Here is a 27,134-nt window from a genome sequence, read left to right as displayed (position 1 = left end):
TTTTCTGTCTTTAGCAGAAAATTCTTCACATGTTCATAAATGGGAGTATTTTAACTTCATTTTTGGAGTTTAAAACTTTAAAGCCCCTTAACTACACACTATTTTCTTCCAAAAAGGTATTACTACATCATATAATAGTCTAGTATTTGTTTCTTGACTTTATAAAACTGGATGTTTCTAATTGACAACAGAAGTTCATAACTTTCTATTTATTGACGCAAGGATATATAAAAAAATAGTATATTATTTGTCATGCCCAAGAGCCTGGCTACAGAAGACCAACAAAACAACCAACAGGTGCAGCCAAAATTGAGGTGTCTCAAAGACTTGAAATGGCAACACAAGGGTGAATTCTTTCTTGCTTGGTGGGCCCATGATGCCTCAGGCCATCAAGAAAGAGATGTGACACATAAGTTGGCTAGAGATCAAGGAGTAGACTTAACTATGGACACTATTGCACAGGTTATCCATGACTGTGAAACATGCACCATAATTGAACAAGACAAGAAGATAAAACCTCTCCGGGAGGAAAGGCGGTGGCAAAAGTATAACTATGGGGAGATATGGCAGGTAGATTATATCACCTTGTCATGAACCCACGATGATAAGCATTATGCGGGTGTCTTGAAACATATCCTGTACATCATGCTACCACCCAAAACACCATATTAGGTCTCAAGAAACAAGTCCTCTGGTGACGTGGCACTCCAGGAAGAACTGAGTCAGATAGTGGATCTCATTTCAAAATTTCCCTTGTAAATACTTGGGCCAAAGATCATTGAATGATAGAATGGGTTGTTAAAAGCTATGTTGAAAGCAATGGGTGGTGGAACATTTAAGCACTGAGAGAAGCATTTGGGAGAAGTCACCTGATTGGTCAATACCTGTCTACCTGTCTATCAGTCAAGATGGTCCTACCAAATCCAGCTCCCTACATCAGAGGGAGATAAGGTCCCTGTAGTAAAGAGCACGCTGGGGAAAGCAGTTTGGGTCTTTCCAGCAAGTCATGAGATTGTCTCTTTCTTTTACTACTAGTCTCTGTAGTGTGTGCTTCCTGGCTGTCTTGCCTTCAGCATTAGAGTGAGGCCTTTAATTTTAACATCTTGCTCCCATTTATTTGTTTTATTAGCTTCAATCCCAATTAATTTGTATTTCTTCTATTAATTAGTAAATTAACTTTCCTCCTTGGGAAACCACTGTTTTTGTTTGTTTGTTTGTTTGTTTTTTCACCCTCTTTGTTCCCTTTCCCCTTCTTCCCCTCCCCCCCAACTCCACCTCCCTCCTTTTGGGGCCTGTTGGCCCATTGTCCCCCTGTCATGGACTGTCCTAGAGATAACACCGTGGCATTATTTTAATAATATCACTTTATGATTTTTTTCATGAACATTTCAAAGGCAACTTCATGCTCCATAATGTATTTTTTTTTTCCCCCTCCTGATTCTTAACTATTACTGAGAGAAATATCTTTAGTCTGGATTACCAGCAATATTAAAATAACGTGAGACCCTAGAGTGAAACCCTTCATGAAAACTAAGCTTTCATGTCACTTTTGTGTGTAGTTATGTAAGGAGTTGTATGGAATGGCTCTACAAAGGAAAAAGGTTATGATTTGTAGACTCAAAATGAATACCATTAGAAAGAATTGCCTTTCATACTCTTTGCTAAGTTTGTCACGGAGGCTTTTTATAAGAAATGGCATCTGGCTCTACTTAAAAGCAAAAAAAGAAAAAAAAAATCAACTAGAAAAATTAAATATGAGTGAAATATGAACTCTGTTGCTATCTGTTACCGTAAGTGTAGATAACAGAAATGAAGGAAATAAAAGATACATGATGTCGCATTTTTTTTAATTATATTTGTGAGAGAATGCATGTGCATAAGTTCTTCTTGCTGAGTAATACTCTCCTATGGTATCAACTACAACATACAAACAAATTTTTGAATAGAGACTTCAGAGATGATAATTAGTAAAAAATAAGTTTCATGACCAAAGTTATATTACCAGAAAAATTCCAACACGTTCTCTTTATAGTTGCAAATTGACATTTGATTTAATAATGGGATTATAACTGATATAATGAGGTTAGTGCACGTGAGCCCAATCTCTAGTACATTACTCTAGCTCTCAGTGTGTTTGGGCATGAGCCTTATGTGTTTATATGCCACAAAGAGAGATGTTAACTTTTCTTGTCATGTCATCCTGAAACAGTACGAATTAATCCTTAAAAATCTGAATTACCCTAACTTCACACAGACTGAATTTTCTTGAAACTCTCAGACAGGTTCTTGTGCTTCTTACTTTGAGACTTTTACCCACGGCATTTTAATTATTTGACCGTGTAATAAGGATTACATAGAAACTGTTCCGTGAAATTTTGAAATGCTGCTGGCCTACAGAACAAAATTTCATTAAAAAAAACCCATCAAGCTGCTACGTCTAAATAAATAAAAAACAAACAACAGAGGTACTGATGAGAAATACTAACAAAGTAACTATTCTCCTGCTACGTGCCATATTAATAATAAAACCATGTTACATCATTTATCAGTTTTTATTGCTGCAGTTTACAGATACAGAAAAGACAAGGAACAAAGCTAAAGTTTGGGGAATATTTGCTGAGTGGAAGAGGGATCTTGCAAACTTGTTGTTGATGTTGATGGGTGATTAACTACAGCCCACGTCAGTCAGTTGGACTGGCCTCACTGAAAATGAAGATAAAGTATCAGTCACTAGAAAGCAAATAAATGTGATCATTAGATTTTAAAAGCTGTGTATAAGGAAGAGACAATCATGTTGGTAAAAATGACTAAACCTGCTGAAACAAGGCAGACAGAATGCAAAAGCTTCAAGATTTATGTACTCCTTTACTACTCTGTTGTTGATAAAAAGTGTTTTAAATAGATAGCTGACAAGAAAAGATGTGACGGTCATACAGTGTTTCTGTCTCAGTAATAATACAGGAGAAGGAAACGAGCAGTTGAAAGACACATTAGGAATCTGTATCAGAGTGGAGAGACAAACTAAAGATGTATTTACATTGAAAAATGGAAATAGCTAGTTAAGAGTTAAAGATGGGAATATATCTCATTCAAAGAATGGCAATAAGAAATAACATGAACATATATTAGTAAATGATCAGGAGAAAAACAAACAAACAAACAAACAGATTTTAAATTAGTGCCGCAGAATGTAGAACTGCATGCTATATGGATAGCACATTTGTACATGTACTGTTGTAACTCTAACAAATGATTTAAGCACAATACCACCTTCTATTTCTTCGAATAGCAGAAATACTGACAGAAATCCATGATATTTGTGTCAGGAGCAGGTTTCATACTCAGTGGGAAAGCAGTTTAGGATTCCAGTGTTTTCTGGTATTTCTTTCTGCTTGCTGTCTCACAGTACCCTATGTCCACCATTATAAAGCCATAACAGTTTGAAGTAGAAATAGATTCCATGCCTGAGTAGCACACAGCAATTTCCAACCCACCTAATGCAACTTCTTGTGTTTGGCCTCATTTTGCTGATCAATTAGAGCAAAAAAGTAAAAGATTTCTTATCTCCAAAGACTGAAAAAGATGTTAGCTTTAACGTGTAAAGTGAGTCTAATTTTTATTGTTAGAAATGGTTTTGTGCTTGGCTTTTGCAGGTACTTTGTACCCTTCTCTAAAGAAAGGAGAGGAAATACCTGATGTACAGGATGTTCTTTCCAAGATAACTAAACACACATAACTTTTGCGATAGTGTGAGTCCATTCTGCTGTGCAGGTATTGATTAGTTTAGTTTCACTCATGTACTTTCCATAATACTTAATGAATTGGGTAAAATCTATGACATTTTGGATTAGAAGTGTTGAAGAAGATTTTGATTACTATGGCTTTAAAGACATTGTTTTGTTTTGTTTTGTTTTTCAGTTGTTATTCTAGTGAAATCTTATTTGATTTTGTATTTTCCAATCCACTGAAAAATCACTTTTAGATGATAAGACTGAAAATGGCAATGAGGAATAAGAAAGTTTATTTTAAAATATCTTTTCCAGAATAATTTAAATGAAGGACTTTTCTGTGCAAATTCAATTGCAAAATGAAATACGGTAAAGAGCAATATACATTCAATTGAATTTCCCCTTCTTACTATAAGTACTCCCAATAATGTAGCTTATTCAAAGAAGTGGTCTATTTATTGTAGAGTAAGCTTGTTATTGAAGAAAGAAATATTTAAAAAAGATGGAGAGTGTTTTAAGAATTGTCTTCAGAGCAGGTGCTTGGACCTAATCATCTACCTCAACTGTGTGTGAGTCATGCTGCAGGATGCTGCAGGAGATTCAATTTAACACAATACATTTATCTCCCAAAATTCCATTTTTATGTTCTTCCACATATGTCTCTATTTGTTTAAGGTATTATTCCACAGGTTTTCCTGTGCTCATCTCACAGTAGCGTTTAAAATCTTGCAAAAGTGCACCCAGCAGTCTTTACAATTAAAACAAAATTAATACTGCTGAACTGAAGATTTGACACTTGCTTTTAGTTATATACAGCCAGTGATCTGTATGCTACCACTTAATATAGTTCCTCCACATGAAAGTTTGGGCTAATCTTAAGATACCAAGTACTATGAATCTCACTCTTGTCTCTGACAAGATTTTGGATTCTTCAAGTTGCCATTGTATTGGTATTCTAATGATCTTCTGTATAGAAAAAAATTCTAAACCAATATCAAAAACATTAATGAAAGTGAAATACGAGAGAAGCATGGCAAATTCTACTTTAATGTGAGACAGTAACAAGACATAAGGATACAGTATATTTCTACATTTTTGCTTCATGAAACCAAGTTCATGTCTATGCAGGCCCTCTGTATATGCATCTGAAGCTTCAAATTTAAACTGTGTATGTATAAATTAGTTCAGTGTTGTATTTTATACTCTGCTCAATAAAACAAATGACATAAATCAAGTTGCCTAGCTGCTACAGGCATTTCAGACAAAATGAATCACTCAATCTGTCCATCTATCTGATACGCATTGCAACAACATTCATCAAATTATGTCTTGTATCATAACTAGTGTAGCCAGAGCCGGTTGTCCCTCTATACTTAATGCTGGTGAGGACACACCTTGAATACTTTGTTCAGTTTTTGGGCCCCTCATAATACAAAAGACACCGTGGCCCTGGAGTGTGTCCAGAGAAGCTGTGAGGGGTCTGGAGGACAAGTCTGATAGGGTGAGGCTGAGGGAGATGGGATTGCTCAGTCTGGAGAAGAGGTGGCTCAGAGGAGATGTATCACTCTCCACAACCCCCTGAAAGGTTGAGAGAGAATGGCCTCAAGTTGTACTAGGAGACATTCCAGTTGGATATTAGGAGAAATTTCTCCTCAGAAAGAGTAGTGAGGCAGTGGCACAGGCTGCCCAGAGAGGTGGTGCAGTCGCTGTCCCTGGAGGTGTTCACAAACCATGTGGATGTGGTGCTGAGGGACGTGGTTAGTGGGCATGGTGGGGATGGCTGATGGTTGGACTAGGGGAACTTAGTGATCTTTTCCAACCTTAATGATTCAGTGATTGTACTATTAGTACAAGAACTGTTCCAGAACAGGCAGAGCAGAATTCCCTCTCTCATGGAAACAATTATTAGGAAATCCCTGTATCTCTGCTGTTCCTTAAAGTGTCAATTACGAAACTCCTCAGTGGTTACAGATTGTTAGTGTGTACTGCATTCTGCTGTAGAGAGGAACGTCTAATTTCAACATCTAGCAACACTGGGCAGCAATTCTGTGTTTCCATTCTCCTCACCCTACACCTGACAAAGCCGAACACCTTCCAGCAGCAGACCTGGATGCTTATGCAATCCGACTCTGCTGCTGTTCCGGCTGCCAGCCAGAGCCTTGGCACTCGCCTCCGTCAGTGGCGGCGTTGTGGGGAGGAATGGCGCTGTCCCTTGTCACCTAGCAACCCGCGGAGGCTGCTCACTAAAGCATGAAGAGGAGTTAGATCCCCGGCACAGGGTCGAACAGGACCCACACAGAGGGGCGCAGCCCCCCCCCCCATCGCCCCAACGGTTCTTCCCGCCCTGCCGTCACGTGACACGCAGAGGGACCCTCGCGGCCCCCGCCCGGGCGTTACAAGCGCCAGCCCGCGCGGCAGCCAATCGGGAGGGTGGGTTCACTTCTCCCTCCCCTCCCATTGGCCCGCGGTAGCAGCAGCAGCAGCAATAACACGGCGGCATCGTCAGTCCCCCTCCCGGCTCCCTCCGTTGGGTGCGCGCTCGCCGCCGCAGTTCTGCAGTCCGCCGCCGCCGCGGCTCGCGCACGCTCCAACCGCCGCAGTAGCCGGGGCTCGGCGGGGCGGGGCCGAGCGGCTGCAGGGGCCGGGCGCGGAGGTGCCTGTCCGCCGGCAGCAGGGATGCTACCGCCGCCTGCGAAGAGAGAGCGGGCGCCTAGCGGCGGGAGCGGCCCCCGAGCCCCGCGACAGCGCTAGGGGACCCTTCCCGCTCAGGCCTTGCCTGCTCGGCTTCGCGAGCCCTCCGCCGGGCGGTGGGAGAGGCAGGAGCGGAGCGCAGCCCTCGCCCCCGTCCCGCCGCCGCTCCATGGGAGGAGCCCGCCGCCGCCCTGCGGGAAGCGCGGCCGCCGCGCGCCGGGATTGAGGGGAGCGGGCGGCTCTGAGACGGCGGGAGGATGCCCCTGTTCCGGAAGGTGCTGCGCGTCTCCAATCGCTCCATGCTCGCATTCATCTTCTTCTTCTCCTTCTCCTCCTCCTGCCTCTACTTCATCTACGTAGCCCCCGGCATAGGTGAGCCGGCCCGTTGGGGGGGGAGGGGAGGCGGGCCTCAAGGACCCCCGCTGTACCCGTGGTGGTGTGCGGGGCCGGGCGCGCTGCTGCTAACCCCGCATCTTTGTTGTGCTGCCTTCCGACGCTCTAGAAGGTTCATCTGGCGTCGCGACGTGGGCAGTGCTATTCCTGCTTGCCAGGCCAGGAAAGTGAGGTGAAAACGCTGCTAGCCGTAACGCCGCGCCGTAAGCTAATGGCAGAAGGAGGGAGTGAGCCACGGGGTTGCCTGAATGCATCTTTTTAAGGCAATAGTAGCTGCGTGAATCCGTTAAAACGCTTGTCGTTTTTTTCTGTCAGTGAGATCTCTTCAGAAGCTATGCTCTTGGTTAACTATTACCTTTAAAATCACTGCTGCAGTAGAGAGATGAGTTGTGTGAGAAATGCTGCATAACACAGCTGCAGGTCTGGGTCTGATAGGGAAGCAAGCCACAGAACTGGTCGGGTGCTGTGTTCTTAGCTCACTTGTGCTCTTCCAGGGAGGGCATCAGGCTCTTCTTCACTGGACGAGTCCTTCAGAACTAGCTTGTGTTTCCTGAGATAAGAAATACTGTCTGGGGCTCTGTAGTGTTTTGCTGTGTGGTGTGTCTGTTGGCTAGGCTATGCTTCCCCTTTTTCCAGAGAATGTTGATGCTATCTCTTGCACCACTTGTATCTGTAAAGCTGTCTCCCTGTCATCTCTGTCTTTTCTTAGTGCTTGAAACTCCTCTCTGCAGTCAGTGCTGCAAAATGTAGCCTCTGATCAGGTGGCCCAATCTTTGCAATAATTGTGTCCTGCTGTCTACTGTCTTCTAGCTGTTCAGCTTAACTTCTGTTTCTGATCTAACAGTGGTAGGACAAGGAGGAATGGCTTTAAGCTAAAAGAGAGTAGATCTAGGTTAGATGTTAGGAGGAAGTTTTTTCACTCAAAAGGCATTAGGCAGTGGCACAGCTGCCCAGATAAGATGTGGTGCCCCATCCCTGAAGGCGCTCAAATTTGGATGGGCCCTGGGCAGCTGAGCTGGTGGGGGGAGCCTTGACCATGGCAGGGGATTGGAACTGGATGGGCTTTAAGGTCCCTTCCAACTTAAGCCATTCTGTAATTAATTTGGTCCTGTTTGCATTTTTGTACTGAACAAGAGCGTTAAGATGCATAATGCATGCCGCTGGATTTTTTTCATCATTGAAATGTTTCTTTTTAGCTGAATGTCTTAGAAGTATATCTGCTTCTTACTAAACATTTGTATAGTACCGTATTCAGTTTCGTAGTCTCTAGTAATTTCTTTCTTGACTTCTTGCTGCTTAGCTATCGGGTTAGATGCTTTTCAGTTTTCCTTGTACCAGAATTGAAGTGAAATCAACAGGGTATTCCAGAAGAATTCCTGGGGTATTTCAGGCCTAATCAACATTAAAACAAAACAAAACAAAAAAACCCTGCAATCTCAGATGGATATGTTACAGTCAGCCCTATCAAGTCTTGCAATAAGGAAAATCTTCAATAGTTAGATGAGTTTGTGAGATTGCAGTTCTTTCCAATTACTGTTCACTGGTGTCCTGCTCTGTTTAAGAGTTCAAAATGCTGCCATCCTGTGCTGGTCTTTCTGGGGAAGTGAATGTACAAAATCTTGAAGAGAAGAGCAGTAGGAAGATTTTACACTGGTAATCCAAATCTGTCAGATTGCAGATGTGGTGATGATTTCCCAAGGATTTGCTCCCAGAAATGTTACTGTGTACTATGGAGAGGAAGAAGATAGCATTATATCTCAGAATAAAACCGGCAGCCATCCTGGCAATGTTCTTGGATGAATGTCTAAATAGTAACAAAGGAAGATCTGAAGGAAAGTAGTAGTTTAGATAGGTGATTCATGTAATAATTGCATGTGGTATGCATATGCTATTTTCAAATCGCTGTACGTACTTTTTCCCTTTGATTGTGTGTAATGGAATAGGTGTATTTAAATCGAAGTTGATTGTGCATGAGGAGGTGAAGCATGCCAAAGATTGTTTACTGAAGTTCAGCCAGCAGCATTTTATGAATATGTAACTACGAATGAAAAATTGTAAAGCTCAAAGCAAAAGTGAGATATCTATAGAACTTTACTCTGTAGTTATCATTAATAGTTGAGATCTGTCATAATTCCTATGTGCAGATGTGTTCTAATGAACAGATTGGTTGGTTGAGCTGAGTCGCCGTCCCTGGATGTGTTTAAAAAGCATTTGGATGTGGTGCTCAGGGACATGGTTTAGCAGAGGGTTGTTAGGGTAGCATGGTTAGGTCATGGTTGGACTCGATGATCTTTAAGATCTTTTCCAACCTGAGTGATTCTATGATTGTATTCTTGGTTCAGCAGAACACTTTCTCCCTCAAGATCCAAGACACGGCAGAGGGGAAGACAGAAGTGTTTTCTCTTCCTAATGGAGGTGGGAATTGAAAAGAGAGGGAGAAGTTGATTTCCCAGTTGTGTGAGAAGAAGAGTATGTACACTATGTAGCAGAGTGGCTTCCTGAAATGACAAAATCTGAATGAAAACTTAATTTTTATTGGTCTAATGCAATGGAGTTCCCTTCTTGAACACAGTTCTTGGCTTATCAAAAGGAGAAGATGTCCACACAAGGAATTCTTTAGCTCTGGGGAAGTTTTGGAGAGGCTATTGTCACATTTCCTCTGTTAAAGGATAGCATCTATACTTTTTTTTTTTTTTAAGTGAAACTGCAGAATTTGTGAATTTGGGTAATTTGTTAAGAGGAAAAATCTCAACCACTTTCTTTAATGTTTTTGCTTATTTTTGAAGTTTAAATACTTTTATTTGCACAGTAGTTATATGTATACCACTGATTTCTATTATTATTTGTGGAGGCCTAGCAGAATATTAGTTCTTGGGGAAATAGAAGCTTTCGTTTTCCTGTGCATTTCAGAATATGAGAAGTAGAAAAGCATTTATGAGTCAGGTTTTCAGTCACTACTGTGTATTTTGAGACTAAGATGTAATATTCCACACCACATAAAAATTTAGGGCTTACTGAGAAGAATTCATGCACTGTTTTTTGTGCATCTCCTCTCCTCTCTTTTATATGAAGAGAAGATGGAGTGGAGTAGAGATGGTTACAACCTTACCTCAGTGTTCCCTGTCTGCTTTTGATAGAAGAACAGAAACTGAAACGCTTCAATCTTCTGAATACTAATGAGAGAAGAAAACTATTTTTTCTCTTTTTTTGTTTTCCCTTTTAAATTGGATGGGCATTTTGAAAGCAGAAACTTTAAAGCAGAGGGATAGGTAAAATAAATGGTAGTCAACATTTTAAATGTTTGAAAAGTAAGTTTTTTGTTTAAGTGTTGAAATAACACGTCTGCGTACTAATCTCTTGTATTTGATGGAATACCCTTCATCTTCTGCTCCTTCTCAGGTTCTTGAAATAGAAGTTGCTTATTTTGAGTTAATAAATGAAGATGGCACATGATTCTGAAACTTCATTGGAAGTTCCAAATACATAAATGTTTACTGTAAATATATCCTGCACGTAGAGACTGAGGAAGCTAGCAGAGCCGGAATCTTTGGCAGGAATCTCTTATTCAGTGTTGCTGATAACAGTACTGATGACAGCAACTTGAATAGTTGATGCCTGATGCTGACAGCTATTCAAAACACATTTAGTTTTGAGTTTACATCGTGGAATGTCTCCAAAGATGAGGAGAATCAGGCAAAGATAGAGGGCTCTGGTGAACAAGAAGGAACGCTTGCTGATTTTATTTCACTGCCAAGCCAATCTGGTAGTTGCCAGAGAGATTTATCTTTTGTACTTTACTTCTCAACTTTTCTATCATCATCATAACTGAAATCTCATACATTGTAACTGGTTTTATGCAGCAATCTCTTACCACTGAGGGTTTTTTTTTTTTTCCAACTTCAGCAGAATACTTCTAGCAGCATCTTACAGCTCTCTTGCAGTAGGCAACTGCAGTCTAAATTGGCCAGCTTAGATGTGATGATGTTATAGTACTTGTGGGAACTGGGTATGAAGCAGTGCAGGGATTGTGGAAGATATAGTCTGTTTTTGACCTCATTGAGCAGAAAACCTGAGCAGTGAATGAGACTGTTGAGGAAAAACACAGCTCCCGTTAACCTCCTCTGTCATTCCTAGCCAAGGAGCAGCTTGCTAGCTAGGCAGAACTTTGGAACCATCTCCATTGGTTTCAGCATACAAGTTGATACATTTAATATATTTTATTTCTTCCCCTATTCAGTATTAGGAAATGATTTACCTAATAGAAAAAGCCTATACCAAGCCTTTTCAACTTGTGCAGAAATGGAGGAAAGAACTGAAAATGTGATCAGCAAGATAAACTTTTGCCTGTGAATGATTTCAGGTGCTGAGCCCATAGATACGGGCACAGCCTCTGTGTTCCTGGCATCTTTGTCATTTGTAATGTTTCTGAAGACTTGCTGTTTGATCACAGAACAATTTAGGTTGGCATAGACCTGTGGAAGTTATCTGATGCAACCTCCTGCTGCAAGCAGATCATAGTAGATCAGATTGCTTATGGCCATGTCTGGTTGAGTTTCAAATATCTCTTTGGACAACCTGTCTCAGTGTTTGACAGTTCTGAGAAAGTTGTAATGTTGTTGGAATTTTCCATCTTTTTCTCGTGTTCATTGCCTTGTGTATTGTTTTCTATCTAGCTCTGAGAAGCATTCAATTTCATCTTTTCAGTGTTTCCATTTCCACTGTATGACTGAAAACACCAAAAGTTCACTTTCCCCATAGTCATTTCCTGTTAGGACTGAAAAACTCATTTCATTCAGTTTCTGTTTCTACATTACCAACTCCATCATTAAGATTTTCCTCTGGGCTTGCTTTGGTGTGTTAAAACCTTTCTTTTACTGGAATCCCCATACTAGCTGTGGTGTGCTAACATGGTCTCACGAGTTGCTGTACAAAGGAGAGTCAGTACTATTGACCTAAAGGCCATGCTGTTGCTAATGCAAAGGCAGGGTGCTGTTGGTTATGCCACAATCATTTTAAGTTCAACTGTTATCAAAGGCTTCAGTTGGAGGAAATTGTTTCAGAATTAGCTACTGAATTATTTAACTTTGCTAATCCATCAGCTAATTGTCTGATGGAGGATAGAATGGAGCATCCTGAGATGGAAGGGACCTTCATTGAATCCAGCTTCATGTAAAGTATGTAAGAAGTTGTATTGAAGATTGTTTTGGGTATCACGCTTAAAATATTCGATTGTTTCTGTTCTTCACCCTTAAGTGGAGACTTGACTGATAGGTTAGCCTTTTTTACTGGCTCTGCTAAGTAAGTAACTGATGTTTATTCAGTCCTTCAGACTTGGAGCCAGAGGACTCATCTATTAGGCATATTCTTTGTGACAGCAAGTATACAGACATTGTCTGGAGTCTTGAAAAAACACCACCACTGTAAACAATTTTGAAACCTCTCTGTGGTATTTGGTAAAGATATATCCACCTGCATCATATGAATGATCTCTATTAACCTCCAGGAACATCAATCGTTGGTATTTCTTACAGATTAAGGTGATCTGTGTCTTTCTAACGTGTTTTCCTTACAAGGATGTATATATATGCAAACTTGAAAGCAGTCTCATCACACAAATGAAATAAGTGTTCATTTATTATTAAATTACGAACAGTGAAAATTCATTTTAAATGTTCAACAATAAATCAGGCCAAAAATTCCTGTAGGCCAGGTTTCAAGGCCAACGTGTTTTTTTTTTTTTATTGTTGCATATGTTTTAAAAACTTCTGATTAACAACAAATAGTGATAGGACAAGGGGGAATGGTTTTAAACTGAGACAGGGGAGGTTTAGGTTAGACATTAGGAGGAAGTTTTTCCACTCAGAGGGTGGTGACACACTGGAACAGGTTGCCCAAGGAGTTTGTGGATGCCCCATCCCTGGAGACATTCAAGGCCAGGCTGGATGTGGCTCTGGGCAGCCTGGTCTGGTGGTTGGTGACCCTGCACATAGCAGGGGGGTTGAAACTAGATGAGCATTGTGGTTCTTTTCAACCCGACCCATTCTATGATTCTATGAAATGGAAAAATAAAATCTTGTGGATTTTGAACACTACTATTGATTTTTATCTGTGTTCTCAATAGATTTGAGTTTGTGAACAGGAAGTAATTTCCAGCAGTCCTAGCTTAGTTTGGTTATCTTTACTGCAAAATTATTTATTACATGTGTTTTAAAGTCCTTGTGCTGTAGCTTGTAAAGTATTCGTAGCACCTAAATTCTTGATTTTTAAGCCATCTCAAGTTGAGTTATATTTGCTGTATATTTAGCTTAGTCTTTAGAATTTAATCTGAACACTTTTGAGTTTAACACTTGATTGATTGCCATTCATGAGGTCTGCCAGTAGTGTATTTATATCTCTCATGTTGCTTAGAATAATACGATATAACCTTGAGATGAGAAGAGGTCTGTGTGGGACTTGTTCTAGAAATGTCCCTATGAGATTATTTCCCATTTGCAGTTAGTAGCTGAGATCTCTCTGTTAACCAGTTTGAATCCACGTCAATTTTTATGCAATGTGTTGAATGTGCTTTTTCAGAAATCTTATGAAAACAGGTGTTAATATCAGATGTATAACTTCGGAGGAAATGGCCATTGGCAAGACCTACCTTCTGCAGAAGCAGTGTTTATTGCATTTTAATTTTGCTGTGTCTCTGGATTCTCTATCAAGTATCCCCCATTTGAGCTGCTCCGTATGCTGGGTTTTTTTGCTTTTTTTTTTAAGAGCAGGTGTTGCTGGGGCTGTACTGACATAACCTAATTTTTGAATCAAAGAATGTTTTGGGTTGGAAGGGCCCTTGCAGATCATCCAGTTCCAACCTTCTGCTATAGGCAGGGACACCTCCCTCTAGACCAGGTTGCTCAAAGCCTCATCCAGCCTGGCCTTCAATGCTTGCAGGAAGAGGACATCCATAGCCTCTCTGGGCAAACTGTCCCCATGTCTTACCACCCTTACACAAATATTTGACTCTAACTCTTCTTGCCAGGTGCTATGGAAGTGTTATGTAAGACTTTTCCTTTTGTTTCTGTTTTTCAATTTTAATGATAAAAGCATTTTCCTCAAGAGAAGCAAATTTTCCTTCAAAAAAGAGAGCTTGTAGATGCTTTTGCAGAAAATTTGTTTAATCAGGGTTTGTTTGCAGTCTTACCTGGATTAGAATAAGGTTTCCCGTAGGAATTGAAGGCACTTATGACCCTCTTGTCTTTCCTGTGGACTTGTTTCAAGGTCTTCATCTTAGTTCTGTACTTAGCATCAGGTTAGTAAAGCTGTAATGGTAATATGTTGGTGTAGATTTTTTAAAATATTCTTTCTTACGACTTCTGGAATAAATCTTTCAGCCATAGCAGAAGCAATTTTGGAGAATAAGTTTGCTGCCTGTGCAGTGTCCACAGTTTCCATTGCTATTTGTGTACAATTTATTTGTGTAATAGCTGAAGTGTTTTCAGCCAGTGTTTTGGTAGCAGCGAGGAGAAAAAAAAAGGCTAGTAAATGTGTAAGCGGAAGAAAAAGCATTAAGCTTTCTTATTAAGAAAATTGAGATCCTACTTTCAGTATCAGGCCAAACTCTTTTTTTTGTTGCTGTTTTTGTTTTTTGTGGCTGTAGGATTTTAACATAAGTTAACAATGCCAGTAGTTGAATAATTTTTACACAAGTGAATTCTCATGTGTCAAAACAGCTAGTCTTCTTGATCAAGAGTTTGGAGGTTATACTCCATGCACAGCACCTGGAATGTTCTGAGCTTGACTGCTAAGTAATAGTTTCCCTTGTTGTTAATAAAGAGTTTTCTGAATGCCGATAAAACTCCCCATAAATTATTTAAAACCAAACACAAAAACATTACTGTAGGATTTACAGATATTATTTCTGGAAAGGTAGTGTAGGTATTTAGATTGCTGTGGATGTCGGTTAGTATTGTTTGCTAATGTGGTGGAATTGGTCGTCATATTTTCCTTTGGAAGTGCTCTCCTGTCCTTTATACAAAGTTCTCTTGTATTGCGCTGTGAAAAGACTTTGACTGATTCAGAGTTACTGTTCACTTCAAAAGTAATGCCTGCTGTTTATTTCCATGGAAACTACAACAAATATGAAGTGCATAGTAGCGCTATTTGATAGAGCAAGTTTTCAGCTACAGTACTTTTCAACACAATTGCCACCATTTATCCAGTTCACATGGATGAACTCTTCATTTCATGATGTGACAGCTATGCATGGCCATCTGGAACGTGGCTTGTCTTTGATGTTGCTGTTGGTGCTGCTGAAATTCACCGTCTCACTGTGCTCGCATCCACTGTTTGGTCTCCGTAAAAGTTCAGCAAGCATTGATGAACACCAGTGGGTGCCATTTTTTCCACATGGAGCAATTCAATCCTATACCTTTGTTACATAACCACTTCCATGTCAGACACCATTCTGTCAGCCCCTGACATCTGTCACATGGCAATAGAATGTAACTGAATGTTATTGGTGGGAAGGTTTAGCCTCTACTGCCATACCACCAACATCTGCCTCTGGCACTGTGAGCCCTTGTTTGTGTCATGCCATTGGTGCTGGGTCATGAGATCTAGTATATTTAGTTATTTCCTCCAAAATCTCAGAGCATTTTTTGGTTACAGTGGCTCAATAGTTCCAGCAAGCCAAATATCTGCCGTACAAATGGGTGCTTCAAATAGTTGAAATGATTGAAGTTAAACTGTTGAGTAGATGACTGTGTGGTCCTTGTTGCTCCAAAGATTAAAAGTCATTCTGCAGAATGATTTTTTTTTTTTACATTGTTTTTTGAGCTCTTTGAGTCCTGGATACACGTTTGCTTACTCAGGTATAAATGCAGCCCTTTTTCCAACTGACTTGCTTTCTGTTTAGGATGTTGAGGTCAGATTTGGGGCTTTGAATGCGAAGCTGAAACAAGTGAATATTTCTTATTGTTGCTATGAGTGAGTGTCATAGTCACTTTCAATGCTAATTTACTTATGCTTACTGCCTAAAATGAATACTTTATATCTAATTATCAAGCATTAATATTTTATGATTGGCAGTGATTTATAACAATTGCATAATGAAACAACAGTTAGGAGTGAATGAGTAGCAGTACACTTTGGTTGAAAGCTGTGTTTAACTAAAGATTAAAAAGGAGGATAGTTCTGTGGGACTGAAGAATTTATAAACTTTTTTTTGTCCTGTATTTTTATGATGTATGTATTAATGTGTATCCTGTATTTTGGAGATGGATGGACGTGTGTCTGCACATGAAAACTTAAGTTAAATTCAATTGATTCCCTGCACTGTCATTTGCTTTTTGTAAGCTAAAGTGAAAAGAAAGTGTAATATGAAACACATTGACTTTCAATAATTTTATCTTATAAATAAGCCTGTCACTGAATTTATTTTGTTAAATTTTACTCTTTGAGGATCTTCGTTCTGTAGTATTAATATTCACTAGCTATGAATTCAGACCTAGTAAGAAACACTTGAGCACATTATAAGTGGATGTTAAAAAAAAGTTTTGAAATAACCTTATTTTAATTGAAATCAAAACTGCTTTTTGTTTTCTCAGCAAATACGTATCTCTTCATGGTGCAAGCTCGTGGTATAATGCTGAGGGAAAATGTAAAAACAATAGGACACATGATCAGATTGTATACTAACAAAAATACAACACTGAATGGAACAGGTAAGGATATTTCTTATTTAATCTCATTTCTAAAAGATCTTTTTGGGATGAATAGGGGGGGACCTACACAAACAAACCTTGATGTTGTAGCTTGACTATGAAAACCTAGAACCACATCCAACTTTTCAGTGACTGTAGAGAAGGCCAAAGAATTAATGTGTATCAATTCATTTTAACAGGGAAAATGTCATAGCTGTAACACAGATACTGTAAGTGAATTACTGTTATTGTGGTAGAATGTTTTTTCATCATGCTGTAAGGAATTTTGAATTTACAAAGTCAGTGGTGTCAACTGTGTGATAATATGATAGAAAATCACTGGATTACTTACATTTTTTTACACCAATCATTCCCTTTTTTTAAGATTATCCTGAAGGAAACAACTCTAGTGACTGTGTTGCTCAAACAACAATGTATCTTCCAGAAAACTTCACTTACTCTCCTTACCAGGCTTGTCCAGAGAAACTGCCTTACATGAGTAAGTTTAAAGCTGATCTTAATGCTTATGTAGTCAATTGGATTGTACTTAAAATGCAACGTAATTATTAAAAAAAAAAAAAGTTAATACTAAATTTAATACTAAATATTTTAATTTTCCTACTTTGGGAATGTAATAAAAAGTTCTAACAGCATCAAATACAAATAATCAGAGAAACAGAGTGATGTTTATGTTGGTATAAAAATGCATATAAGCATTATAAGTATTTCTAAGGAAACTTTCAAGGAATCTGACAGTTGCCTGTTATATGCTTTGTAGAGTTAGACCTACCATCATAATTGAAATTAATAAATATTTTTCTTCTATATAGGAGGCCTTATTGATGTAAATATGAGTGAAATTAGTTTTGATGAAATTCAGCAACTATTTTCAAAAGACTTAGACATCAAACCAGGAGGACACTGGAAGCCCAAAGACTGTAAGCCACGATGGAAGGTGAGGTGTTTCTTTGCTTTTTTTTTCTTGTTTGAATTCAGTTGCAAGTACTCAGTCTTCTATTGCTACGCTTTTTTATTATATGTGGTATATTAAAATACGTGCTTTGTGCTCAGAGACTAAAGCTTGTTGAATAACATGAAATGGATTGTCATGAGCTGTAATTAAACATAACTTTGTTATGTAGGCATAAACTTGTCCTATGTGTATGTTGCTTAAAGTGTAACTAGAAGCAAATTATCATAAAATGAAAATTTTATTCAACTTTTACTTAAGATATTTTCTTCTCTTTTCAGTTGCTTGATCAAAATTCAAACTTGCTTTCTTAATGGAAATGACATTTTAGAACACTGAGCTAATTTTTTATGTACAGTGGGGAAAATAGTTAATCTGTATTAAATAAAGCATAATTAAAAAATATTAATAAAATAGTTTGACACAAATAATTTTTGAAGGTGGCGATCATCATTCCTTTCCGTAATCGTCACGAGCATCTTCCAATTTTCTTCCGGCATCTGATACCGATGTTGCAGAAGCAGCGGCTGGAATTTGCCTTCTATGTTGTTGAACAGGTAACAACATTGGCTTGAAAAATGAATCTTCAGGATTCCTTACTAAAGGAGATCTGACTTTTTTTTTTTTTTTTAACCAAGATTTGAATGAATCAAGAATTGAAAAACTGTCACTCTTGAGGTTATGCTTGCTCTGGGCAACCTACCTGTGGATGTCCCTGATCATTGCTGAGTTGGACTAAATGGCCTTTGCAGGTCCCTTCTAGTTCTAAGGATTCTATGATTCTATGTTTTAATTTTTTGAGTGAAAAAACAATGTTCAGCTTCGTCCTAAGGAGTAGCCTGTGTTGCTTTTTTTTTTTTTTTTTTCCCCCAAGTACAGGCTAGTATTTTGTAGTGATAATATAACACATATTCTTGGAGTCTATTGTCATTTTAAATTTTCAAACTAAACAAACAAACAAAAAAACCTAAATTTGTTTTATGGGGAGAAGTTTGGAAATCTTCATTTAGAGAAGGCCGTTTTACAGTATGTACTTGATGAAATCCATTCAAAGCCAGTAGCTTTAATGTGTATGCATCTGGTTAATAGAAGTGAAATATAATGGCAATGTTGATAGTACAGAATTACTAACTAGCTAGAGACTGAGACTCTTCAAAAACAGTGAGGGATGGATGTGGAGGGGAAAAAAAAACAATCAGCCAACAAAGTGTCTGCAAGTCACAGTGAAGGAACAAAGTAGTTGAGATTAATGGAAGACTCTGTGCTGTTGTTGGCTTTAGTAGATAAGTAGATCTCTGAAGAAATTACTGGATTTCTCATGGCTTATCTTATGTGGCATTTTCAGGTGACAATTGGAAAAGTAGCAAACAGAAAAAGATCACCAATTGTCATTAAATCATGTAGAATGCATTTGCTTTATGAATCAGTCTTGTTAGTTATATTGTCTCATTTGTTCAGAATAGAAATACGAAGATTTAAATTGTGAAATTAAAAGAATTTGAATTTAATTTCATTAAAGTTTCTCAGAAACTGGAATTAAGTTCTAAAATGATAATTACAATTATACGATTAATTATAATTACCTACATAATAACAAACACTTCAAATACTTCAGGTAACTGGTAACCTCACGCTGTACTGATCAAATGCTGTAAGTTGCTAGCGCTGTTAAGTTTTGTGCAAGGTGGAAAGCTGTCTCAGACTGCTAAACCACAAAGCCCAGTTGATGAAATTAACCAGAGCCATTCCTCTGTTTAACTACAGAAATAACAAGCATCAACAAGCGAATACTTGTTTTTTCTTTTTGTGTGGAATGTAATGTGTTTCTCCGGTGCTGAAAGTATGTCTCTTTCTTCCTTGTTTGCTGTTTGAAGACAGGTACACAACCTTTTAATCGTGCAATGCTCTTTAACGTTGGCTTCAAGGAGGCTATGAAGGATGTTGTCTGGGACTGCATAATATTTCATGATGTGGATCACTTACCTGAAAATGACCGAAATTATTACGGATGTGGAGAAATGCCACGTCATTTTGCAGCAAAGCTGGACAAATACATGTACATGTAAGTAATTGGCTTTATCCATGTTGTTTCTGGGTCTTTAAGAAACATTCTTGAAGCGTATGTAATTCTTTCAAGGTAAATCCAATAGATGAAACAGAAAATCTGAAACGATATTCATTAAAACGCACTTCACTGTGGCAGCTGCTGAGTGAAGAATTTATCTATAAATCATGGAAGTTAATATTGATTCTTGATTTTTTTTTTTTTTTTATAGTGAGGAAATATTTTGAGGACTGGAAATCCCATTGCACAAGTCTCCTGGTGTATATAGATTGCATTATATAGGAATATTGGCTGTTCTTGTTGGTCAACTGCATATTACTTAATAATTACTGCTAGTACTTAGTGTATGCTTGTTGGGAAAAAAAGATGCATACCTATACATGTCTTTGATTTAAAAATTTACTTTCTAAAAACTGGAAATCTAAATTTCTTTAAGTAGATAAGTATTTTACTGTAGTTGAATATATACTATTAAACTGATTCTTTATAACTTTTAACTATTCCATAGAATACAGCTGAGAATTAAAATTACTGAATTGATGCTTCACTGACTGCTGATTTATTATTATTTTAAAAAAGCAATGAAGTAATAATAAGTGTTTTTTTTTTTTTTCTTCTCGGTTGAGTAGTTCAAAAGATAATTAGAAGGTTTCATTTTATACTTTCAGCTTTGGATCTAAATCAGCCATTTGAAATATGTGGTACGCTCATGTTACAAATTTGAGCTACTACAGCTAAAGATTTGAGACACAAATTTGAGTGTAAGGGTACCTTTCATGCAAATCTAATGCTGCTGTAAATATTTTATGTGACTTCAATGTGTATTACTTAATGCCAGTGATCTGTGAGTCAGTTTATCTCAGTCGACACATTCTGCTTCTGTACATGTCCTCAGTTATGGATTCTTTGTGTCTTATTGAAGGGTATTTCTCAATAACAGGACTACTTACTTAAGTCCAGATAAGAATATGAAATTTGTCTTTTTCAGTCTTCCGTACAATGAGTTCTTTGGTGGTGTAAGTGGACTGACGGTGGAACAATTCAAGAAGATTAATGGATTTCCAAATGCCTTCTGGGGATGGGGTGGAGAAGATGATGATCTTTGGAACAGGTGAATGTTCGATATTTACTATATCTTCTTGATTGTTCTACAGTATCCAACATTAATTCTGTTGTTTTAAGGAATAAAAAGAATGAGTGTGACATTAATTTTTTTTTTTCTTGGCCTTTTTGCTTTGGATATGTAACAGACTTTTGAGAGCTCTTTTAACACAATAGATGTAACAACAGAATAGTATTAAGTATATTAGTCTCATTCCTTCTAGTCCTTTGTGTGTAGCTTTTTACTTTTATTAAATGTCTCTACTGCTAGCATTACAGAATACCATATCATAGGCTGTAGAGTAAGGATGAGTTTCAGCTATATTTAATATCTTAAGAGCTGTGAGTGGTAATTTTGGCCCTATAGATGGTCACAAATTGGATAACAGACAGCAGCGTTTGCCATGTTACTAAATGCTCACAGTAAACAACTGTAAATTCCAGTGGACTTCTTAAAACATGAGTTCATATATAGAGGGGGATATTTTAAAAGAGGAATGTTTTTCTCCTTTCCCTGCTATTCTCATATTTTTCATCCTGTTGTGCCTTAAACATATAATGATTAATGTTCTCCACTTAATTAGTTTTTGACAGCATTATTAAGACAGAAGGGATTTTTTTAAGGGGGAGGATGTCAGTGAGTGGAAAGACTGAGCTTTTAAAATGGTTAAGGCATAGTTTTCACTTTTGCTGTAACTTAAACAGAGGCATTTTTGATACTTTGTTCATTGCACTGCAGGGTTCACTATGCTGGATACAATGTAACAAGACCAGAGGGAGATTTAGGGAAATACAAATCCATTCCTCATCATCACAGAGGTGAAGTCCAGTTTTTAGGAAGGTAAGAAAAACTAAAAACTAATCAAACACTGCAGCTAACGATGTAAGGATTTTTCTTACATATATCTTCTGCACGCACAAATAAGCAGTGTTGCTCCCTCTTCAATGCTGAATTCCATGTCTTTTAAACATATGTGTTTTGTTCAGGTATTTTATTTTATTTTTTTTTAACTGTGAGAGAAACTGAGTTTTGTGTCAGGAGATGTTATTCTATTTGATGCAGAAAACTGTAGTTCCTTTATAGTCTGGACACTAGTGCTGGAAGAGCTTTTCTACTTTGCAGATTTAGATATTCTGCATAAGGAAGCAGATCAGCTGGGGATAATGACTTGTGTGAAAACAAACTTCAGGACTCCTCAAGGGTTGTTTTCTTCTATCATATATCATTGTATTCTGAGATGAAGGTCATCTTGTTTCCTGGTCATGTGGGCTTAAGCTTTCTCTTTTGTGGTTCCTTTCTTATGCAAAACACTCTGGCTACCCTAGACTAGAATAGCAACCAGAATATAGCAGACGAGCTGCATCTTCAAGTTGTAATGTGAAGCTCAAAATATAGGGTTTCTGGTTTATGTTTGCAAATAACTAGAAATCCTGCTCAGTTTTGCTATCAATGGATGTCTTTTTTTTTTTTTTTTTTTTTCTGGGAGCGTCATATATTAAAAGTAATGAATAAAGCTGAAAATGGTCAGATACAGTAGATATGAGTAAATATGTACTATAAAAAGCTCAAATGTACATATCAGTAACCAAAGAGGAAAAACTGCTTTTTAATAATCTTCAATTTAGATGTTTGTGAATGCAGGAATCTGAAGCATGAAACGTAAAGAAATTCAGACATCTTAAATGTATGCTGATGCACAGTGAAGGCATCTAGATCTTATCTCTACAGTGAGTTACCTAGCACAGAATAGTGAAGATACTGCATGTCCCTTAAGAAGAAATTTAGTTTGGAATTGCAAGAAATACGTGGATTGCTCCAAAAGCAAAGCCACAATTTCCATAAAAACCACAAAAGATAGAGAGCACAATAACACTATTTGATAGAGCAGATTCTCAGCTAATAACCACTATTTTTCAACATAGTTGCTGCCATTAGCTATGCACTTTTGCCAGCAATGAACGAGAGCCTGTATACCACACTCAAAAATCCACATGACCATCTGAAACATAGCTTGTCTTTGATGTCATTGCTGTCAGTACTGAAATGCACCAACCTAACTGTGCTCACATCCACTGTTTGTCTCTGGAAATGTTCAGCAAACATGAATGTCAAGGGTGTCAATCTTTCTGCATAAAGGAATTCAATTCCGTACACATTTCCATGTCAGATACTACTTTGTCAGTCTGCCTTTCCTCTATCATTTGCCACATGGCAGTAAAATATATTGGCATGGAAGGTTCAACTTCTGCTACCATACCACCAACATCCACCTCTGATCTTGTTATGTGGTCTTGAGATCAGCTTGCATACGTAAACAAAGTTGAAGTGTTTAAAAAAAAAAAAAAAAAAGCCAAAGTGGCAGGCTTTTGAACTTTAGATAATAGTTCAATGATTTCAAAAAACGGAAAGATAGTTTCAGAGTTAAAGGTTGTAGTCTTTCAAACCTATGTGACTCTTACTGTATCATGCCTAACATAAATTGAATGGCTTCCTGCGAATCTTTCTCATGTTTTCTTCTTCCAACTCTCTCTACAGATATAAACTTCTGAGGTATTCCAGAGAACGTCAGTATATTGATGGGTTGAACAATTTAGTATACACTCCTAAAATACTTGTCAGTAGATTGTATAAAAATGTAACTGTTAATCTTATGCCAGAACTTGCTCCTATTAGAGACTATTGATGGAAATGGTGTGACAAGCTATCCTACTGAAGTAAACTTTTAATACACTGGAAGGTATTAATAGACACTGAAGACACTGTAAAACAAAAAAACACAACAATCAACGTCTTAGAATTAGGGTTTTTTGTCCATTTGATGATGCATATTTGGGATGAGAAGTAAAGTGATTGTATTCACCATGCATTCTGTTCAGAAAGAAAAGCCAGCAGCTACCACTCAGATGTTTACAGCATGAGACTACTGTTCAAGCCTTCGTTCTCCATGTTCTCTATCTTAACCACTCAGCTAAACAAACTGCAGAAAACAGACTTGCTAGCTTCACTGGAAGTAGAGACATTCTTCTTCCAGGACTTCTTTTATACTAAATTGCTCCCACTCTGCCCTCCTGTATTTAAATGAATGCTTTTGTTCCTTTTTAAAACGTGTTTTGTAAATATGTGATGTAAATTAATGTGTGTACATTGCTTTTAAATTGCTTAATATTTTATGCTCCAGTATGTATTTGAGTGTGTTCTTGTTTGAATTCTATAGGAATGTTTTTATTAGCATGAAAGAACAAGTGTAAAATGTAAGTATCCTTAAAAAAAAAAAAGGTTATACCTTACGTGAAATGAAGGAAATATTAATTGTTGGCCAGCTATGACTGTAAACTGTTATACTAGTTTTGAGCTCTAGGCCTCCTGCATATCTATATAGAAGAATCAATTTCATATATGAACTTTCTCAAAAGAAAGCTTTTAATTTTATTTATTGCCAGCAAAATTATACCCTGCCTGCCATACCCTGCATCATATTTATATGCCTATTGCATGTGTATTATGGAAAATCTTGCAGTTGTTACATACTATGATCTACAGGAACTCTTAAATGTTTCCACGTGTGCCACTAGTGTCAATGTCAGGGATTTTAATGCTAAAACAATGTGTCTGGGTGCATACAGTATTTTGGTATTGTCTTTTTTTTTTTTTAAATACTATTGAAAAGCACTTTTATTCCTCCAAAATCAGAAGAGCCAAAAATGTGTCTTCATTGGAAGAATATTAAAGTTAGATTTTAATGGAAAATAACAAAACATAGTTCTAATGCTTGCAGTGTGGGATTTTCAGAAACATGGTGTGGGTCAAACTGTTCCACTTATGACTGCATAAGTGGAACTGAAATTAAGCTAAGTGCTTTTTAAAATTCCACCTATAATATATTAGTCAATATAGCTATTGAAGGGCCTATTCTAGGACAGTGCTGAATGCTTTTATGATGCACTAAGTATCCTCAAGTCTATGACTTCAAATGAGATTGAGGCTGCACAGTTCCACTAAGAATTGGTCCTGTCTGTTTCTCTATTTTTGTGGTGTAAAAATGTATGAGTAACTAGCCTCTCTCCTTGGCTTAGAATGAAAAACATATCTTCTTATTTTCCTATTATCTGTTTGTTTGTAATGTTAAGCTACTTATAAGTAACTCAATGCTAAGAAGTATTTTTTCTTAACTTTTTTTTTTACATCCTTTGTTTAGCAGTAAGGAAAAGGACTGAATCATTTATTTTCTATGTTAATGCAAATATATTGTCTAAGCTCTCCTGAACAGTTTTGTTTGTCGCAGTTATTCAACTCCTTAGGAACCAAAGACTGACTTCTGCTCCTGTAAACAATGGAAAGCAGTATAGGATTGTTTATCCGTAGAGTGTTCTGTAAGAGTGTAGACAAAAAAATACTAACTCATTACTACGTGTTGGTTTCCTGAATTGCTGCCACAAATAGTGTGGTGCTATGTATATTTTGTTTGCCATAAACACTTTTTATTTCCTTGACATCCCAGCAGTAAACGTTATTCATAGTCATTCTTAGGTAAAGTTAGGATTTTACTTAGACATCCCAAATATTTTGTAGAAATGTAGTGATTTTATTGTAGTACTTGAGAACAATTATAAGGGATAAACCTTATGGGACTTACCCTGAAATTCACCAGTTTATCTAATATGCATTAGCAATGATGTGGTCCAATAAAATAATGAAAAGTACAAAGTGAACAGAACATCTTTTCAAAAGTTAGATCACCTCCTGATATATTTTTATAACTGAGTGTATAGGGTATTCTGAAGCATATGGATAAAGGGAGATAATATATGTATGATCAACAACATCTTCAAAATAAAGTTGGTCTTATTTCATAACAGACTAATCCAATTCTTTAAGAACTGTTGAATAAATCTTAAATTGTCGTAATTTTGAAGCAATTTCTGGTTTTCAGTATGAAGTTCTCCTACAATTCAACACCTATGATTACCAAACATCCTTTGGTATGTAGGTCTTAGTGTTTTCTGAACCATGCTTTTGTGCCCATTTGATAGGCATTCTGTGAAATGTGCAGTTTTTAACCATTCAAATGCATATATATATATATATGCATAGATACATATATACATAATGTGTTACACATTTGCTGTGGCTGAACTAACATAACCTTACAGCTATAAGTAATTAATCGTGTCTGGTCTTAGGAAAAATGTAATTTTAAACCAGGATGTGAATGGATTATGACATATAGCAGAGTTCTTGAAAAGTTTGCATTTTGGTGCCCCAAAGTGATGGATGTTACTTTATGTAACTTTAACCAACACTCCGCTCTAAATAACTTCGATCACTTTGTTGAGAAGTTTTCAAAGGTGCCATCTTAAATTACATCAAATTAATGGTTGTATACAATCTGCTTGAGCTCAGTACTATTCTGTACTTAATTTTAACCTAGACAGTGCCTTCAAACAAAGTAAATGTGATGCAGAACTAAGAGTTCTGTACATTCCTTTTGATATTTTTCATAATTCTTGTAAAACGTGGGGGGAGGCCAAGCACACTGCTGATGAGGCAAATAAAGAGCATCTTCTCTTCAACGAGTTAATTTGGAGGGGGAAGAAAGGAATTATTTTTTCAAGATTCTGAAGGTCTTGCAGTTGAGAATAAAGATTTTACAGAAATATTAACGGTTGAATCTGCTTCATATACTCAGATGCTCTTATGTGCATTTTCCACAATATAAAACTAAATAGCAGAATATGAAATATAAAATCCATTTCAAAATAGAGACTATATTGAAAAATGTACAAGATTTCCTTTTTCTCAGATCTTGCCAGTCTATTTTTCTATTACGTTTACTAATGACTGTGTTGAAGTGGATTACTAATGAGCCAGTTACTTAAAAATCTTCTGAGTACCCACTGCTTATCAGCAAGAGGAAGTGTACTTAAGATTATTTTATTTGTAGAGGTGTGTAAGATAGGCTTAATGAAAAATGCACTGAAACATATGCTGGGAATTTCCTGTGTACTATCATAATTTTGTTTTTTTTTTTTTTGTTGTTCATGAGAATGTTTGTACTTTTTTATCATTGTCTTTTATGAAATATAACGTTCTAAAGATTGTGTTGGTTTGGTTATTCTGAGGTTTTCTGGAGAGGTATCTCTTGTTTTGATGATAAAGTGCTGATTTTTCTGGTGCGTAACTTCTTGAAATAACAGGAAGAGAGGGGAAATTGGACAGCAAATAAATCAGGCTAGGCTGTGGTGGGATGACTTTTGTTAATTCTCCTAATAGCTCTTCTTTGCTCTTGTTTAAAAGTGATTTTCCTTGTACGTGATTTACAATAATGTGAAAAACATGAATGAATCCATCTCTTGGCTGTTTCTCAGGAACAAGCAGTTGTCCTTTGTACCTGTTCCTTTTATCTTAGAGTTATTATTAGAGAAATGTCTGAATACTAGAAGTATGCGAGTAATTTTTTTGGAGTACTTAAACTGAAGCCAAAGGTATTTGCAGAACTCAATTC

General features: G+C 37.4%; 1 protein-coding gene and 1 long non-coding RNA gene across 2 annotated transcripts; one reads left to right on the top strand and one right to left on the bottom strand.

The window, feature by feature from the left end:
• Positions 1 to 6,240: 6,240 nt before the first annotated feature.
• Positions 6,241 to 26,728, top strand: B4GALT6 (beta-1,4-galactosyltransferase 6). The gene is made up of 9 exons (XM_085220944.1): positions 6,241 to 6,791; positions 16,400 to 16,516; positions 16,881 to 16,994; positions 17,326 to 17,450; positions 17,906 to 18,022; positions 19,340 to 19,527; positions 20,519 to 20,641; positions 21,371 to 21,472; positions 23,168 to 26,728. Exons 1-9 carry the CDS (start codon positions 6,677 to 6,679, stop codon positions 23,313 to 23,315), a joined length of 1,149 nt encoding a protein of 382 aa, XP_085077070.1. The 5' UTR covers positions 6,241 to 6,676; the 3' UTR covers positions 23,316 to 26,728.
• On the bottom strand, positions 19,491 to 25,277 carry LOC146544708 (uncharacterized). The gene is made up of 3 exons (XR_014882475.1): positions 25,266 to 25,277; positions 20,481 to 20,699; positions 19,491 to 19,629 (listed from the first exon to the last, which is right to left on the bottom strand). It is a non-coding gene; the product is annotated as an uncharacterized LOC146544708 (long non-coding RNA).
• Positions 26,729 to 27,134: the final 406 nt, after the last annotated feature.

Source organism: Meleagris gallopavo, chromosome 3 (assembly GCF_905368555.1).
Source record: "Meleagris gallopavo chromosome 3, MGAL_WU_HG_1.1, whole genome shotgun sequence".
Classification (NCBI taxonomy): domain Eukaryota; kingdom Metazoa; phylum Chordata; class Aves; order Galliformes; family Phasianidae; genus Meleagris; species Meleagris gallopavo.
This window is presented reverse-complemented; position numbering and strand designations above follow the sequence as displayed.